Here is a 15,987-nt window from a genome sequence, read left to right on the forward strand (position 1 = left end):
AACCTATGATTGAAAACAACACTTCCATGCAAACCCGGATGGCATTGTTGTACAAGATCGTTCGTATGCATGTGGAAGTTACTTAAGAATTAAGGCTCAATACAAGGAGCGGTAGGTACATAAGCCTCGGTCCGGACCCAAACCGTTCTAGCGTCTATATTGCTTAAATTTACCTCATCCATTAAGTATTTTAATGCTGTTACCGTGGCTAAAGGTACTTAATATAATACATTCGAAATATGCGGAACTTCTTAGGGTGAAGTTGAAAACTTTGCACTGAAAGGGTAACTACCTAAAAGAAGGTATGGGTAAGTACCTAAATAGAAGTTATTTAAATAACGGCACAGTGCAATAAAATACTAAAAATACTGTCTGGTCTTGATTATTAATTTCAAAGAAATTACTTATTAATTATGTACAAAAAAGTGTAAATATAACCACAAGATGTTATCCGAGGATACTAAAATATGTTATTAAATCAAACTACAAACTACAATCATAGATCTTTATAAAAGTACTCACCAGGCAAATTCAAACATAGGTATACAGAATTCCATCACTCGTGGCATCTTTAAGATCACACAAATTTATATTGACTGAAACTTGCCTGTGGTTATCATAATTATTATATTCATCGTCCAGACCATATACGCTAATATCTTTAATTACATGTGCCACTTTGGCATTATCTCCGCACATTACTTCAAAATCTTCGCCGATGGCTTTAATGTTTAACTGTCGTTCATTTGTTTGAAGTGCGAGAGACAACTGCCTTGTGATATACAACGAACCGGTAGCTAGGCAATTTGTAGAACTTTCTGTTGTCGTATGATTCGTTTCACAGTCGAGGGCGATGGTGAGAGAGAAATCTGCGCGCAAACGGGTTTCTTCGGCTGAGGTCATGACGTCCTAGAAAATATAATAGAAAATATAATACTTTGTATATTTAACTTAAATATAGGCAATTTTGTTTGTTTGTACAAAGTTTAAGAAATTTTTCTACGGGTGACATGAGATTATTCACAAATAATTAAATAACGTATCCGTTAAATCTGACAGCAAGTCAATGTTGCCATACCTCAAAACAATATCTATAATGAATAGGTCCGTCCGATTGATTATTCATTGCGTGAAGTGTTTTTTTAAATATATTTATACTTTTAATAGCGAAATAAATAACATTTAACTTGTCTCAAAGACACATTAGATCAATTAGGCAGATAAGATCAGTCGACTGCAGGTATTTTTAACGTGACGCCGCCTAATCAGTCTTGGTAACAGTCAACTCCTAACCAACCATTACAATTGACGAAAAAATAAATAATGTTATGCCATTTTCTAAAAAGGCAATAAGTACGTACTTAGGGTTAACAGCTTTTCTATACAATAATGAGCATAATATATTTTATTTTATTTTCATTACATACATCGAAAACCACCAGTAATTTCTACTAACTACAATAGAGTTACACACCCAATTGAAGGTTCTCACTTATATTATCTGCCAGCTTATAGTTTTAGATACATTATTAACATTTATCAAAATTTGCCATGGCATTAAAATTCCGCACCGTTGCATAAAAAATCCTGGAAATGTTCATAACTTGCTTTATAGACGCTAATTTAAACTTTCACGATTTTTACTCATTATTATTATTATTCACAACGACGGGACTTAATCGCATAAAATAAGTTTTAAATTTACTTCCGACGTTTCGAGGATAGCGTTGGATAAGACTGGCTAAAGTTGACTAGGCGCGCGAGTTTTTCGAACTACCCGCACTTGGTGCTTTATAGAATTTTCAATTTCGCCAATATTTAATTATTATTTGGAGTTGAAACTCTAGGTCCATGGGGTCCCAGCGCGCATAAGTTGTTTGCAGAAATCGCGAAGCGTCTGGTTGACGTAACTGGTGACCGAAGAGCTGGCGGCTTTCTCGCACAACGTATCAGCATTGCGATACAGCGGGGAAATGCCGCCAGCATCCTTGGTACAATGCCTCAAGGGCCTATTTTAGATTTAAGCTAGTTATTAATTTCGTTTACGTAGTACCACTGTATATATCTTGTATGTAAATACATTTATTATTATCCAATTAAATATGTAATTATAATAAGCTAGGTACATATTGAACAAACGATAAATCAAACCATGATAGAATAATTTATACCCTGCATACCTACCTTTTGAATTATGAGAACTGCTCCACCGCGAATAAGGGTTAAGAAGTCCGCCTCCGTGGTGGTCATTGAGACAACATCCCCCTCTTTTCCATTTAAATGTAAACCTCCCCACAGCTCATACCACACACCCGGCGGTATCCAAAAATGCACATGTGTTTGGCTCGGCAACAGATTTGGTACAATCACCAAGTCGTCACCAACACTGTACTGAGTATTCAAATCTTTTAAATACTCAGAGGATGGGAACTGATAGAACATTGGCCTCAAAAGCGGTCCTGATTGCATCGTCGTGAAGAAATACGGCAGCAAAGATAAGCGTTTCTGTAAAGCTCCAAGCATTAAGTTTTTATTAGTCCCAGAAAAGGCTAACGGATGAGTAGGGACGGATGATGAGTGGATTTTGATGAGAGGCATGTATGTTGCAGCCAGGTACCACTTGACACACAAACTAGTCTGGGTTTCAGAGTCGAAAGTATCCGTGTCGCCGCAAACGGGTACAGACCATAACCAATGGCCGGAAATCCCTCCTAAAGCCGCTTCCACCAGTTCCTTCCTCAGGTTTGTCCAAGACGCGTGGATATTTTGCCTGTTTATAGTCACATTCCCGTCCATCCAATTGCTGGTCGACCATATTGGGACCTCAGAAACGAACAGATTTTTGAAAGCGGACACGACATGGTTTCCGTATATGTTATGTTTATAGAAGTACTTAGTGGTGTCATTATAATATACTGCATTCCATTTTGGAGTATATTCAAATACTTCCTCTAAGTTCTGAAAATGAAACCTTGACATTAAAAATTGATCATTTTACCCGCTCTATTTGGCATCTTAGCGCCACTTGCACCATCCCACTAACCCGGGGTTAAGCGGTTAAACCGTTAATCCAGTGTCAAATTATACTGATAACCAAGGTAACTCCAGGTTTAACCGGTTAACCCCGGGTTAGTGGGATGGTGCAAATGGCCCTTATTAGATGTGATTTGATGATTGATTTCATGAAAGACTATAATAAGTTTGCATTGATGTCAAAAATATATGAATTTCTATCATGATCGTCGAAATAAAATAAAACTGAAAATACATAATGACAACACTAATGAAATAAAATTATAGCTCTAATAAGTATTGTCAACACAATTAGAATAAGAGTAAGTAGGTAAATACTTACAAATCCAAAATATAAATTTACAATGTCAAAACTTACAATAATACAAGAACAGTGAAAATAAAAACAATAAAAATAAAAGTTAATTAATCCCAAATGGGAACAGTCGTTACAGTGTCATATAAATATAGTAAATATAAAATAATATCTAACAATATAAAAAACAAAAACTCAGTTCGGTTTACAAGTTTTAGCTAGAAAACTTAAAAATGATGCGGATAATAATAAATTCTACGAACGTCTAAGAAGTAGAATAACAAAACTAAGAAATAAAATCGACGTCTTTCACAGAAAAGAACCTAGAGCAGTGAAGGAAATTAGCTCGTTATGAAATTTTAAATTAAAAAAAAAAACAACATCCAACGTGGCTCAGTTCCTAGGGAAATAAACAGGTCAATTCGAACGTACACTGACATCAGAATGGTATATGAATCATGTTATTTAGTTATCTTGCGTCTCGCCTGCGCCAATACATGTACTGACAAGTACGAGCGAAATGCACGATAACTAAATAACATAATCCAAATATCATTCTGATGGCAGTGTACGTTGGAATTGTCCTGAAATAGTATAAATACTATTTCAGGACAATTCCAACGTACACTGCCTAAAGGCTTATTAATTCTTTAATTAATTATCTCTGGCTGAAAAATCTACAGAACATTCGATTATTATTATTTTTACTCGCACATTCATAATTCTGCAATCATAATAATAAATAAATAATTAATTTCTTTATTTGAATAACACAACTAAAAGTTACATTACTTATAAATAATAGGTAAAAAATAGGTACAAGTATCTAAAAGAATTGATAATGCTTGTAAATAAGTCCTTCACACACAAACTTGAGATATCAAACCAATATTACCTTACTAAAGTACGGCAAGTACAACGCAGTTTCGTTGCTCTTTAGAGACTCGTCTAACGGCCAATTGTTTTCTAGGATAATACCATCTAGTTCGATTTCGTATGTCCACAATCTTTTCATAAATTCAACAGTAGCGTTTTCAAACATTGGATAAACAAAGGTGTCTTCACCAACTAAACCTACGTAGACATCAGAAGTATAATTTGCTTGAAATGTGCTGTGGAGGATGTATTGCTTGTGCTCTGATATTATATCTATACATGTTCCATTTTCTGTTCTTTTCATTTCAATTTCATCTGATACTTCGTTTTCTTCTGATGTTTCATTTACTTCGTGGTATCGAATCTGTAATAAGGAAAACAAATATTAAATACGTAGCTACTGTAGCTAGCATATATGTGGCATGGAGTCCTATTCAAATTTGCATTAGGTATGATATCAAAATAACATTTATATGTATATATCATTTTGATGTCAGTGTAAATTTGAATTGGCCTCATGATATACACGTTGCCAACGTTCGTGGTGGGGAAAATAGGTACAAGCTACTATACTGCACGGTGCGGGAAAATTGTATTCGTGCTATTTAATAGCTGTCAACGCTACAATCGTTTTTATACGTAAAATAGATGAAGAAGAAAATAAATATTTTTCAATGTCACATTATGCCAGTATTTTTGCGAAAAATACATTCAAATATAATATTTTTATTGAAGAGATTAGATTCGATTACATACAAAAAAGGAAATCAAAGAAATTTTTAGCAAAATTCTGATCAAATTTTTCATTTCTTTATTTGCATTCAACATGTTACACATTACATACAGTACAGTACACGAAACCCGGCCCTTTAGTGGCTTGGCGGAACAGACTTTAGGTTACTTTTCGCTCATGTCGTCGCAAAAATGGACATATTTGATGTCTGTGCATTCAGTATGATGTCCTGAACACAAATATGCGAGATGACAAGCGCGAAAGTGGTGGGGGTATTTGCTGTGACGTCAAAAAGTCGGCAGTACAATGTTTTTTAATTTTTTTTAATCATACCATGCGGGGTATCAAATGAAAGGGCTTTGTGAGTAGATCACAAATATACCTATATAACATACTGTAACATTTTCAATACTTCGTCTAACAAATTATTAGAAAACGTCCAAAAATTTCACAATCCACAGTTGACTTTGAACTGCTCTAAATTGAAAACGACTGAATGGATCATTCCAAAATACATATCAAGTGACTGTGAATATCTCTATATAACGTTAGAAAATAATAAACCAAAAATAAGAAAAGTACATCAAGTTGAAAAAAATGTATAATTTTTTGTTACATTAAACTGCAACTATTATTAAAACAAACAAAAAACCAGACTGTTTACATATAGTATTTTTGAAATGGTCTTTTCACTAGCTTTCATTTGATACCACTACAGTGTACCTTAGCATACCTAGTGTTTTTATTTTTAAATTCCAGTATTATACATTTACACTTTATGTCTGTTACATTTTATGTCTGTTAGTGTTTCAGAAGTTACAGAACGGATAATTATACCTCTCGCGTTGAATAATGGTCCCTATGACAGAGTTTTAAAGTCTCTTTTGGGTGGACTTAATTTAAAAAAAATACCATCTTTTTAATATTTATGTAAATGCTACATTTTTAAATAAATTAATATGCCAATCTTACAAAACATGAAAACAAGCCCACCGTTCCGTACTTTTTAGTATTTGTTGTTATAGCGGCAACAGAAATACATCATTTGTGAAAATTTCAACTGTCTATTTATCACGGTTCATGAGATACAGCCTGGTGACAGACAGACGGACAGCGGAGTCTTAGTAATAGGGTCCCGTTTTTACCCTTTGGGTACGGAACCCTAAAAATGAACTGTCATAGTGAGTCATTCCACGCGAGAGGTATAGCTTTTAGTTCGATTATTTTTTTGCGAAACCCTTGCCTGCCCAAATAACTTTTGGTAGAAATATTTCAATCTCTTATTTTACTCGAATTTATCCTATTAACTTTGTAAAAATTAACTTTCTCGAACGATATTGGAATAATATTATTAGTCCACGAACTGTCAAATCGTATGGGTTGTCATGAAAACACACTAATAATCGTGAAATGGGCCCCTGTGGTTGTTTCATTATTTGAATAAGTAGAGGTTGTTATTTTTATTAAATAATTATTAAATTGTGTACTTACGTAAGGAGATACTTGTGGCACATATCGTTTTCCAGCTGTCCTTATGACAGCTGCTGCCTCTTCAATGAGCTGGTCATCCTCACAGTCAGAGTCAAACACTATGGGCGCGGAGCCACAGTGACTGTCGAATGGAAGACTTGCGCTAGCTGCTGAACTCATAAATTCTTTCAAGTCCGTTAAAGCGTCTTCTGCAGTCTTTGGAGATTCACTGGAAATATTAATACAAGAAAAAAAATGAATTTATTTTCTAGGACATTAATAGAGTAGGTACTGTAAAGGGATACGACCTAGCAGGGAGGATGTGGTAGATGTTAAAAGATGGATTATTTATTAATTAGCATTTCAGTGTATTTTTATTCTCTTTTCTCACAAAGCTAAGTACAATCATCGACTACTCTTAATGACCGTCTCTTCTGGAATACCGATCCGCACTCCCGTTCCATTTAACAGCGAGATCAGATTTTATGTCTGTTTCTAGTGAACGATCAAAAAGTGCTATAAATATAAAGGTTGCAAACCTTTACAGTACAAACAGGGGCCCATTTCACGGACGGTATTAGTCTAATATTATTAGTGTGTTTCCATGGTAACTCATACGACTTGACAGTTTGTGGACTAATAAAATTGTTCTTTTTTTGTTTTTTTTTATACATATTTTATCTCTGACACCTAGAGACTTACATATCTAAACAATTTTAGTAATTGTCTGTTGTTTGTATATTTTTTATTAGTTTTTTTTTGTGTAATTCGACATTTAGACTGGATAAATCTCTGAAAAGTATCTAATATTTTATTGATTCCATATTTGTAATTGTTTTTTGTAAATTTTGGTTATTTTGGTTTCGTATTGCTTGTAAAAATTGACATGTAAAAGTGCCCATGTGGCCTATTTGCTGAATAAATGTTTGATGTTTGTTGATGTTTGATGTCTAATACTGTTCGTGAAATGGGCCCCTGGTGGGTATACAATATTTTGAAAGTGACATTCGTATGACGACTGCAGTAACATTACTGTTGTAAAGTTACTGCTGTAGCATCGATGCGTGTGATACTATTGTTAAATTACTTGATAAATTGTTTTGTTGTCGTTGCTGCATTAATTCAGTCATTATAACGTTCATTCGTCACTTATGCCTTAAAAATAAATTGACAGTGACATCGTTCCTCTTCTTATTATCTTAAATAATCAGTGTGAAAAAACACAATCAAAACAAACATCCTTAAAAAAAAAGAGTTTCAATAACACTGAAGCAAAAATAATTACTTTCAGTACGCTCTTTTTTACAGCGCCAAGAATAAAGATAATATAGAAGTATAAAATCTGCAATATTATTACATATTATACAATTTTAATTTCTATTTAAAACGATATTTTTGCAATTTAAAAACTTCATTCCAAGTATAAACATCAATTATTATTGCAGGTGTAATTTTATGTGCTTATTCTGTGATAATTGAACTGGCTAATTTAAGGTAGGAGTACATACATTGATATAATATATAGCGCGCGACTTCTTTTCAACCCAATTCGAACGTACAATGACATCAGAATGACATCTAACTGATGTCATAGTTATCGTGCATTTCGCTCGTACTTGTCTGTACTTGTATTCAATAAATAAATGTTATTTTATTTATTTGATACGTATACGGACAATACGGACATGTAGCTAATAATAGATTGTCAGGTAATTTAAATAAGTGTGCATATGCATATGTGTGTATTGCATCAGCTTTAAAGTTTGGATAATTCATTGTCAATTTTTCAGTAAATATTTAAAAAAAATACCTGCAAAAATGGGCACCCAGCATCCAATACTCTAATTGTTTATTAGCCCCAATAATTGTCATTGCGTCACTCATTACGTCACTAGGTTTTGGTCCGACAAACACATGCAATTTTAATCCCTCATTCGTGATGCTGCGTAACACAATCTGACTTTCTTCATGCACAGACACTTCCGTCGGGGCGTCAGAATCGATCAATAGCCCGTGATATGAGTCATTCACTTTAGCAAATATTAAAGGAATAGTACTGAAGTCACCTCTGTGTCGGTAAAGGACCTTTACTGTGCCCGCTGTCAAGGGCAATTCTCCGAGACCGTACATTGTTTCGTTGGTTAACTTGAAAGCTATTTCCCATATATCATTTGAAGCTATCAAGGGGCCTCTTATGGTGCTAAATATCAAACCTTGAGACCCCTCCACAGTGACGGTCATTTCGGGTGAATCTACATGGTGAGAATAGTTCTTGTGCTCAATTCTATTACCCTCGTGAGACATTATTTCTGCATTATAAAATAATAAAGACAGATGTGAAGGCGATACTTCGTCGATTGATAACCTGAGCTTAGGTATGCTATTTTGAGATGAAAACGGTACATTTGCAACTCTAGGGTGCAGGATCACTTCTTCTGACCATTCTTTCCATATGTTGCGGTCGATTATGTAGGAAAATCTTGAAGGATATCGGTGGAAGCATACATGGCTATTTAAATCGTAACAGCATAGTGAGTGGCATTCATCCTGAGTTACATTACCCAAGCCGCATGGTAGTCGAGAAGCTCTTGGCACGACACAAGACCCCAATGAGAATCCGTCGTTTGGAGCGTGCTCTATACTCGAGAAAAACAACAGCTGATAGATTAAAACTGGTGCTACAATTGCCAGTAGCAAGGTCACAACTATCACTTTCAGCGGTCTGTTAAGAAGAATTTGGTCATACCATTCATAGACTGAAATTATAAACATGTTTTATACAAGTTAAGCAACTACTCTAAGTAGGTATATTACATAAACTTAATAAAATCGGCCAAGAGCGTGTCAGTCCATGCTCAGTGTACGGTTCCGTAGTTACCATTCTGTCAGAATAGGCTAAACGGTGGCTATTAGTAAGTATAATGTACAAAGGAAAATTTACTTACTTACTTACAAGCATTTATAAGGGAGTAGTACCTTCGCAGCGCTTTGTACGTATTTTTACTAAGAGAGACTTTTTACGAAGAGAAGACTTTTTGCAATAACTCAAAAAGGGCTGAATCGATCATGTTCGCTGTAGGTTTCGTTGAAAGTATTTGTTAAGCTTTTGTTTTACGATTTTTTTCATATTTTTTGGACCCATGGTTCAAAACTTAGAGGGGGGGGGGGGGGACAAACTACAGAGACAAATTGCAGCTTAATAGCACTAGCGATCACGGAGCAAAGACACGGACGGACAGACGGACATGGCGAAACTATAAGGGTTCCTAGTTGACTACGGAACCCTAAAAAGTAACGTAACGAATTGAATACATACGTGTTTTTTTCTCATCGTTATAAAGATTATTAATGTCAACTTCCTCTATATCCTTCTCATTGTTCGCTTCATCAGCTTCCTTAACGTAAGGAATCATTGTTCATATTTAACCGGACCTTAAATAAAATTTGTTACAGTAAAGTTTAACTATAAAATGATGTAAAGAATAAATAAATATTATAGGACATTCTTACACAGATTGACTAAGTCCCACAGTAAGCTCAAGACAGAAATAAATATACCTAATAGAAGACGCAAATGCATCTACTTTGCGTGTCCGAACCCCGACCAAGCGTCGAGGTTGACCGTCACTTTACAGTCCACGCGCGTCAGTTGTTGCAGCCAGACGTCCGTGAAAACATAAAAAATGCTTCGTTGCATGATAATTAACTGCAACAGCCCACAAATTGCGAGCACCTAAAGGCAAGAACGTATTTCCTATCACAGATAAGTAATTTTAAAATTATATTATGCGTAAATTTTGTATGAAAAAGTCGGCACGCTTGGTTTCAATACAAAGCGTGGTATTTGCGTCATTTAGCGTATATATTAAATCTGTGTTCAAGAAGGCTTATGGGTACTCAGACAACGATATATATAATATACAAATACATAAATACAAAGAAAACAGCAAAGACTCAGGAACAAATATCTGTGCTCATCACACAAAGGAATGCAATTGATTAAATAATAATTTCAGTGGTTCTTAGTCTTTCATAAGAACTATAGTCTATGTTAACCATAAAGTAGGTACTACGCCATACTCGTACCTACATTTTCTATAAGTAGTGAAAAAATCAATTTAACTTTCTGTAAAACGCATCTCATTTTTGAAAAACACGAATATACCGCAAATACATACCTAATTAAATACCAATGCAAGTATGTAATAACACAATTGTACTTACGGAATGCAATATGTGATTTTGGTCACTTAACATTAATCATTAAATTTACAATTAGCACAAATGCTGAAACTGCTTTCACATCATATTAAAAAACACAATTAACATTATTAAAATCAATTTCAACTGCTATTTGACAGCAGCTATTATGACGAGGAATTACAAACTGACTGTTTATTTTTCCTATGTCACCAATCAGTTTTTCGTGTTTTTTTCTAATATTAACTTTATTCAAACACAGCAAAGTAGTTTTTATGAAAATGGATACCACACAGATATGACATTATTGAAGTAACTACAGATATCTGATAAAGATAATATTATGTTACTGATTAATTGCTTGGATTGATAGCTATCTTATCAATCCGATGTGTTTGTGGGATTCTTGTAGAAAAGGATATTAATGATTAAACGATGATTACTTATTCGCATGCAACAATAAAGTACAGATAATTATTTTACATTTGTACCCGAACACCCGCTTGGACTAATGCTAATCGGAAACGTAGCGCGCTTTAGCCCTTCGGAATTCAGAGTCTAATGATAAAATAAACAACAAAGTTATGTAAACATAAAGAGACATCTTGTCTTTAGAGAAATATAAGCTCAATAAATATCTATCTAGTCAATTGATTGCTCAATTCTATATAAAGAGTGTGCTCGGATTGGAGCCAACCGCAGGGCATTTGAAGCGCAAGCCAAACTTAATGTAACTGACGTGGGCTTATGTAATATTTTGTTGTGTAAACCTACATCTAAGCAGACTATTATATTGTACCACTTAATAATCAAATTGTTAAATTGTAGACATTAATCATATTATGTAACGATTATGAGGCCGGCATCATCGCTCAACGACGAAGGCCTTTTTTCCTAAATAAAGATATAAAAAAAATTATATTCAAGACAATTGATTGCTAGGCTAAATTCTATAAACTTAAAAGTAAATGTTGAAAAAACAAACTATGCAATTCAGGAATTATAAGACAAATCCGATAGCGCCAAACGTAGAACACGGAGGCACTATTGTTCAAAATATAGATAGTGCCAACTTCTTAGGCGTAACAGTAGACACACCTGAACTGGAAATCTTATTAAAAAATAAATAAAAAAATTATATCCAGCCAGTGTTATGCTCTTTCCGTCTTATCTAGTACTTGCTCAGAAGACATAGTACTTACAAAAAGCCTATTATGGAAATGTTTACCCTCTTTTAAATTATGGTGTTATTTACTGGGGAAATTCTGTCAATGTCAAAACAACTTTTAAGTTACAGAAGAAATGTATACGCATTATACATTATACGCGTTTTCACTAAAAACGGTTTATGCGTGTTTATTTACTCCAGCAGTTCTTTTACACATTAATACGATATTATACGTAGTTGTAGATTTAAAAAATCATATTCGCAGAACAACGAACCTCAATAAATTCATGCAGAAAAAAGTTGATTGCTTTTCAAGTGGGATAAAACATAGAAGCAGTGAACATCCTGTTTATTATTTACAGTATATTGCTAATATAAAGCACAAATGAAATATAATCCTACAAGGCAGCTAAATAAACAACATGTTCCCCTTTTGATGTTATTATTTATCGTTTGGTAAACATAAATTTCGTTATAAATATAACGAAATTTATGTTATAAATATCACGAACCTTGACCAATTATCTGAGGGAAGTGCTACATTTTTCTATTTTAGTACTCAGCGAATAGCAATGGTATTTGATACAATTGTTTCACTCCTGGAAATAAAAAAAGTGTGAGTGTGTAATCTTTACGCGCGATTAAAGTAAAACTTCTTTGACGTTTATCGCTATGCTGGCACTTTGACGTGTGTCCTATTGTGCGTGTGTCACTACTGAGCGTCTTCCGTCAGAAAAAAATCTGAGTTACCCTCTAGTCGCGCCTAACGAAGTTTAACTTCGAAAAATAAAAAGTTATTAAATGGTGGCAAATGATTGACCAAATGTCCACGCGATTATGTTACAGTTTTGTAATTATTAGCTATATTAAACATATTTTTGCTGGAGACGGTTGGTAGCCTAAATCTATAAACCGTAACATTACACTGAAGTTTAAAAAAAATTGGTAAATAAAATCATACCTAAATAGTTACGAAAAAAAATTCTTGATTTCACCTTTACTTCAGGTAACTAAAACAAATGCTTGCAATCTAGGCTTATTACCAGTATATTTCATGACAATGTTTGAGAAAGCTCTGTCTGAATGTTGGGACAGACAGACTACTTCCACTGAGGTCAGCGGAAACAGGCACTTCGTCGGCAATAATGCGCTATTTCCTTAATAACTGTTTTCTGTCTGACTCTACGCAACGCAAGGTCCACCAGAGAACGCTACGCCGCTACGGGCACCAGACGTACGCTACGATCTCGTAGACGCGTTATGAACTCGTCAACAACTCGCAACAAGTTGTTTTGAGAAGATTAAATTAATAAAATAATACGAGTGTGGGTACTAGGTGAAAAGAGTTAGAAAATAAAGTCTACAGTCCTCAAACAAATAGAATATTAAGTTTTTAAAGTGAAATAAGTGTAAAGTGAGTGTATGTGCAAAAATACTATACGTGGCTGCCAAAAATGTAAATTATTAAGTTACGTAGCGTCTTAGGTAGGCGAATAACCGCGAACGCGAAGCGAAGTGGTGCGAAGTTGATTAAAATCCTTTGATACCCATAGAAGTGTCCTTCGTAAGCGATCCCGTTGCGAACGCGAAGCGGGCGATGCGACGCGATTTGCACGAAAACGTCGCTGCCTTAGTGAAAAGGCTTTATGGATTTTATGTTTTAAAATATATAATATTTTGTTGTTATAAAAAAATCAAGGCCTATTTTACTGGTTTACTTGAAAGTTTGTGAATATTTATGACTTGTGGATAAATGGCTATCCCATTTCAATTTTTCATATACTTTGTTATTAAGGCAAAGTAAAGTAATGCTACTAAACTAAGGCAACGCGAGTTTATATAAATAAATATAGAAATATGAGAATGTCTGATTTTTACAGATTTCTATTTACTTCTCAAATGTAAGAGCAAAGTGCTTGTCGGTGACATTTAAATATGCTTCACTGATTAAACATTTGTCGTCTAAAAAGTAGCGCTCATCAAAATTTAATACCTATCTACTTCCTAAGCCAATTTAATTATTATTTCAACTGTGACGCGCCTAAATTGATTGCTCATTCATTAATTTTGAAAACAAAACTTGAAAAGGTGTGTTAAATTCTAAAACGTAATCTTCTTTGCAGAAAATGTATATAAAATTAGTGTTGGTAAAAATTTAGTATTTCGTGAAAAGTCTAAATAAGTGATAAAACCCGTGACATTTAATGCAAAAAGCGCATTAGTGCAGTATGTGGAACGATACGTATGAAATAGACTTCTGGGATTACTTCGACGCGACGGAGCCGAGCGAGGCGTCGGCGGCGTCCGTCCCGGCGCCGGACCAGGGCTTCGTGCTGGTGCTGTACAGCGTGCTGCTTGGCACTGGGGCCGTTGGCAACGTGGCCGTGTTTGCTTCGTTGTTGCGCTCACGGCGTCGCAAGTCGCGTGTCAACCTCCTTATGACGCACCTGGCTGTTGCTGACCTTATCGTTATCTGCGTTATTATACCGCTTGAGGTATGTTATTTCTTATTGTTTGGATTATAATTATGATCATTAAGCATGCTGTTAGGCATGGGCGCGGACGGAAACGTGGCCGTGTTTGTTGCGTTGCTGCGCACACGGCGACGGAAGTCGCGCGTCAACCTCCTTATGACTCACCTAGCTGTTGCTGACCTTATAGTAGGGCAGTTTCAGGTGATAATGTGGACACGCTGAACAAAAGCGCCATGTTTTTTCAGGTACTTGTTAGGTCCATAGCTTTAAGTTTTTGATAGAAACTAACTCCTCCGTCGGCCATCTTTAATTTTATGGCGGCCATTTTGAATATGGCCGCCATAAAATATATATGTCATTAATATATCATTAATATCTGCCATCGTATATCATAAATATCTCGAGTTCTAAATAACGTAGAATCACAAACTTAGTATCTAAATATACATATTTGGGGACAAGAAATTCAACTAGATATTTTTTAGAGTCCATTTCCCAAAGGATATCAAACAGAACCCTGTTCCAAAGCTTTAGCTGTCCATCCGGCTGTCTGCGTATCAGCATTAGCTAGACTGTTCAAATTTTCACAGATTTAAAAAAAATTCTATTGCTGCTTTACCATACATTCATAAAAATAAAAATACATTATAGCTATTTATGCAACAAGTGCGGAAAGTGTATGATTTCCGAGTATACGAGTCGAAAATCATCTTTACGCGCGTGTATCATACAATGTTTTACTATGCATTGTGCGAGTAAATAAAAAAACATATCATGGCAAATAAGTTTAATTATTAAAACTGTTTTAAATCGACACGAGTTGCGAATTACCTACTCGCACGTGTATCGTACAACGTTTTACAGTACATATGGCCCTTTAAACTTTCGACATATGCACGAAAAGTACTCTTTTCCGCACTAGTGCGAGAAAGTAGCACCATATATACCGTAAAAAAAATTGAAAACAAAAAGCACTAGTGCGGAAAAGTAGTACTTTCCGCATGATATGGCTCCGTAGGAAACGCACTTTTCGAGCACATGCATTGTAAAAAATTAAACAGTGCATACATGAAACGTAATTTTATGGCGTTTTTTTACCGACCCATAACAATCGGTATATCTCTAGAACCGTGATATGTAGACACTTGAAATTTCCGCAGATTATAGAATAGAATAGAATAGAATAGAATATTTATTGCTCTCATGTTGGTGTACAGGTCTTACTCTAAGTACAATGGTTAGATTACAACATGTTACCCTAAAAGGGTATTGCAATTACACTTACATTAAAATATGCAAAGACAGGGGTACATAAATCTTTCAATTATAGTTTGTCAAGGGACTGTCTTATTTCAAAAACATAGACAGAGAGAATTAAACTATCTTTGTCTTACACTAGTACTAGCACCCAAAAGAAAAGGATGAGTATAGTTTTCTTTGTTCCTATTTACTGACAAGATTTGCTTGACCAACTATAATACTTAAACACGTACAGTATTATTGTTTTAGTATTATTTTATAATTTTAGAATAATACTTATTTGCATTGAAAAACTCTTGCAGTGAATAAAAAGTGTGGTTTATTAGGTAGGTTTTCAGCTTGTTAACGAATTTTGTGTATATTTGCTCTTTAGTTATTTCTTTTGGAAGGTAATTGTATATTCTTATAGTCATTAAGTGAGGGCTTTTATTGCTAATTTGTAAGTTACTTGAAGGTATGGATATTTTATTTTTATATC

At 34.6% G+C, this 15,987-nt stretch overlaps 1 protein-coding gene across 1 annotated transcript; it reads right to left on the minus strand.

Annotated features, from left to right (window-relative positions):
- Positions 1 to 495: 495 nt before the first annotated feature.
- On the minus strand, positions 496 to 10,781 carry LOC134749130 (alpha-glucosidase 2-like). The gene is made up of 7 exons (XM_063684034.1): positions 10,632 to 10,781; positions 9,724 to 9,839; positions 8,218 to 9,163; positions 6,429 to 6,636; positions 4,224 to 4,568; positions 2,185 to 2,958; positions 496 to 909 (listed from the first exon to the last, which is right to left on the minus strand). Exons 2-7 carry the CDS (start codon positions 9,818 to 9,820, stop codon positions 532 to 534), a joined length of 2,748 nt encoding a protein of 915 aa, XP_063540104.1. The 5' UTR covers positions 9,821 to 9,839; positions 10,632 to 10,781; the 3' UTR covers positions 496 to 531.
- Between the last annotated feature and the right edge of the window lie 5,206 nt (positions 10,782 to 15,987).

Source organism: Cydia strobilella, chromosome 17 (genome assembly GCF_947568885.1).
Source record: "Cydia strobilella chromosome 17, ilCydStro3.1, whole genome shotgun sequence".
Lineage (NCBI taxonomy): Eukaryota > Metazoa > Arthropoda > Insecta > Lepidoptera > Tortricidae > Cydia > Cydia strobilella.

Excerpts from the sequence above, each read along its gene's own strand:
- LOC134749130 (XM_063684034.1), bottom strand. The coding sequence starts at position 9,820 with ATGATTCCTTACGTTAAGGAAGCTGATGAAGCGAACAATGAGAAGGAT. Across the intron at positions 4,569-6,428 it reads TGCCACAAGTATCTCCTTAC|ATTCGATACCACGAAGTAAA; the intron begins GTAAGTACACAA and ends TCCTTATTACAG. Across the intron at positions 910-2,184 it reads CAGTTCTCATAATTCAAAAG|GACGTCATGACCTCAGCCGA; the intron begins GTAGGTATGCAG and ends TATATTTTCTAG.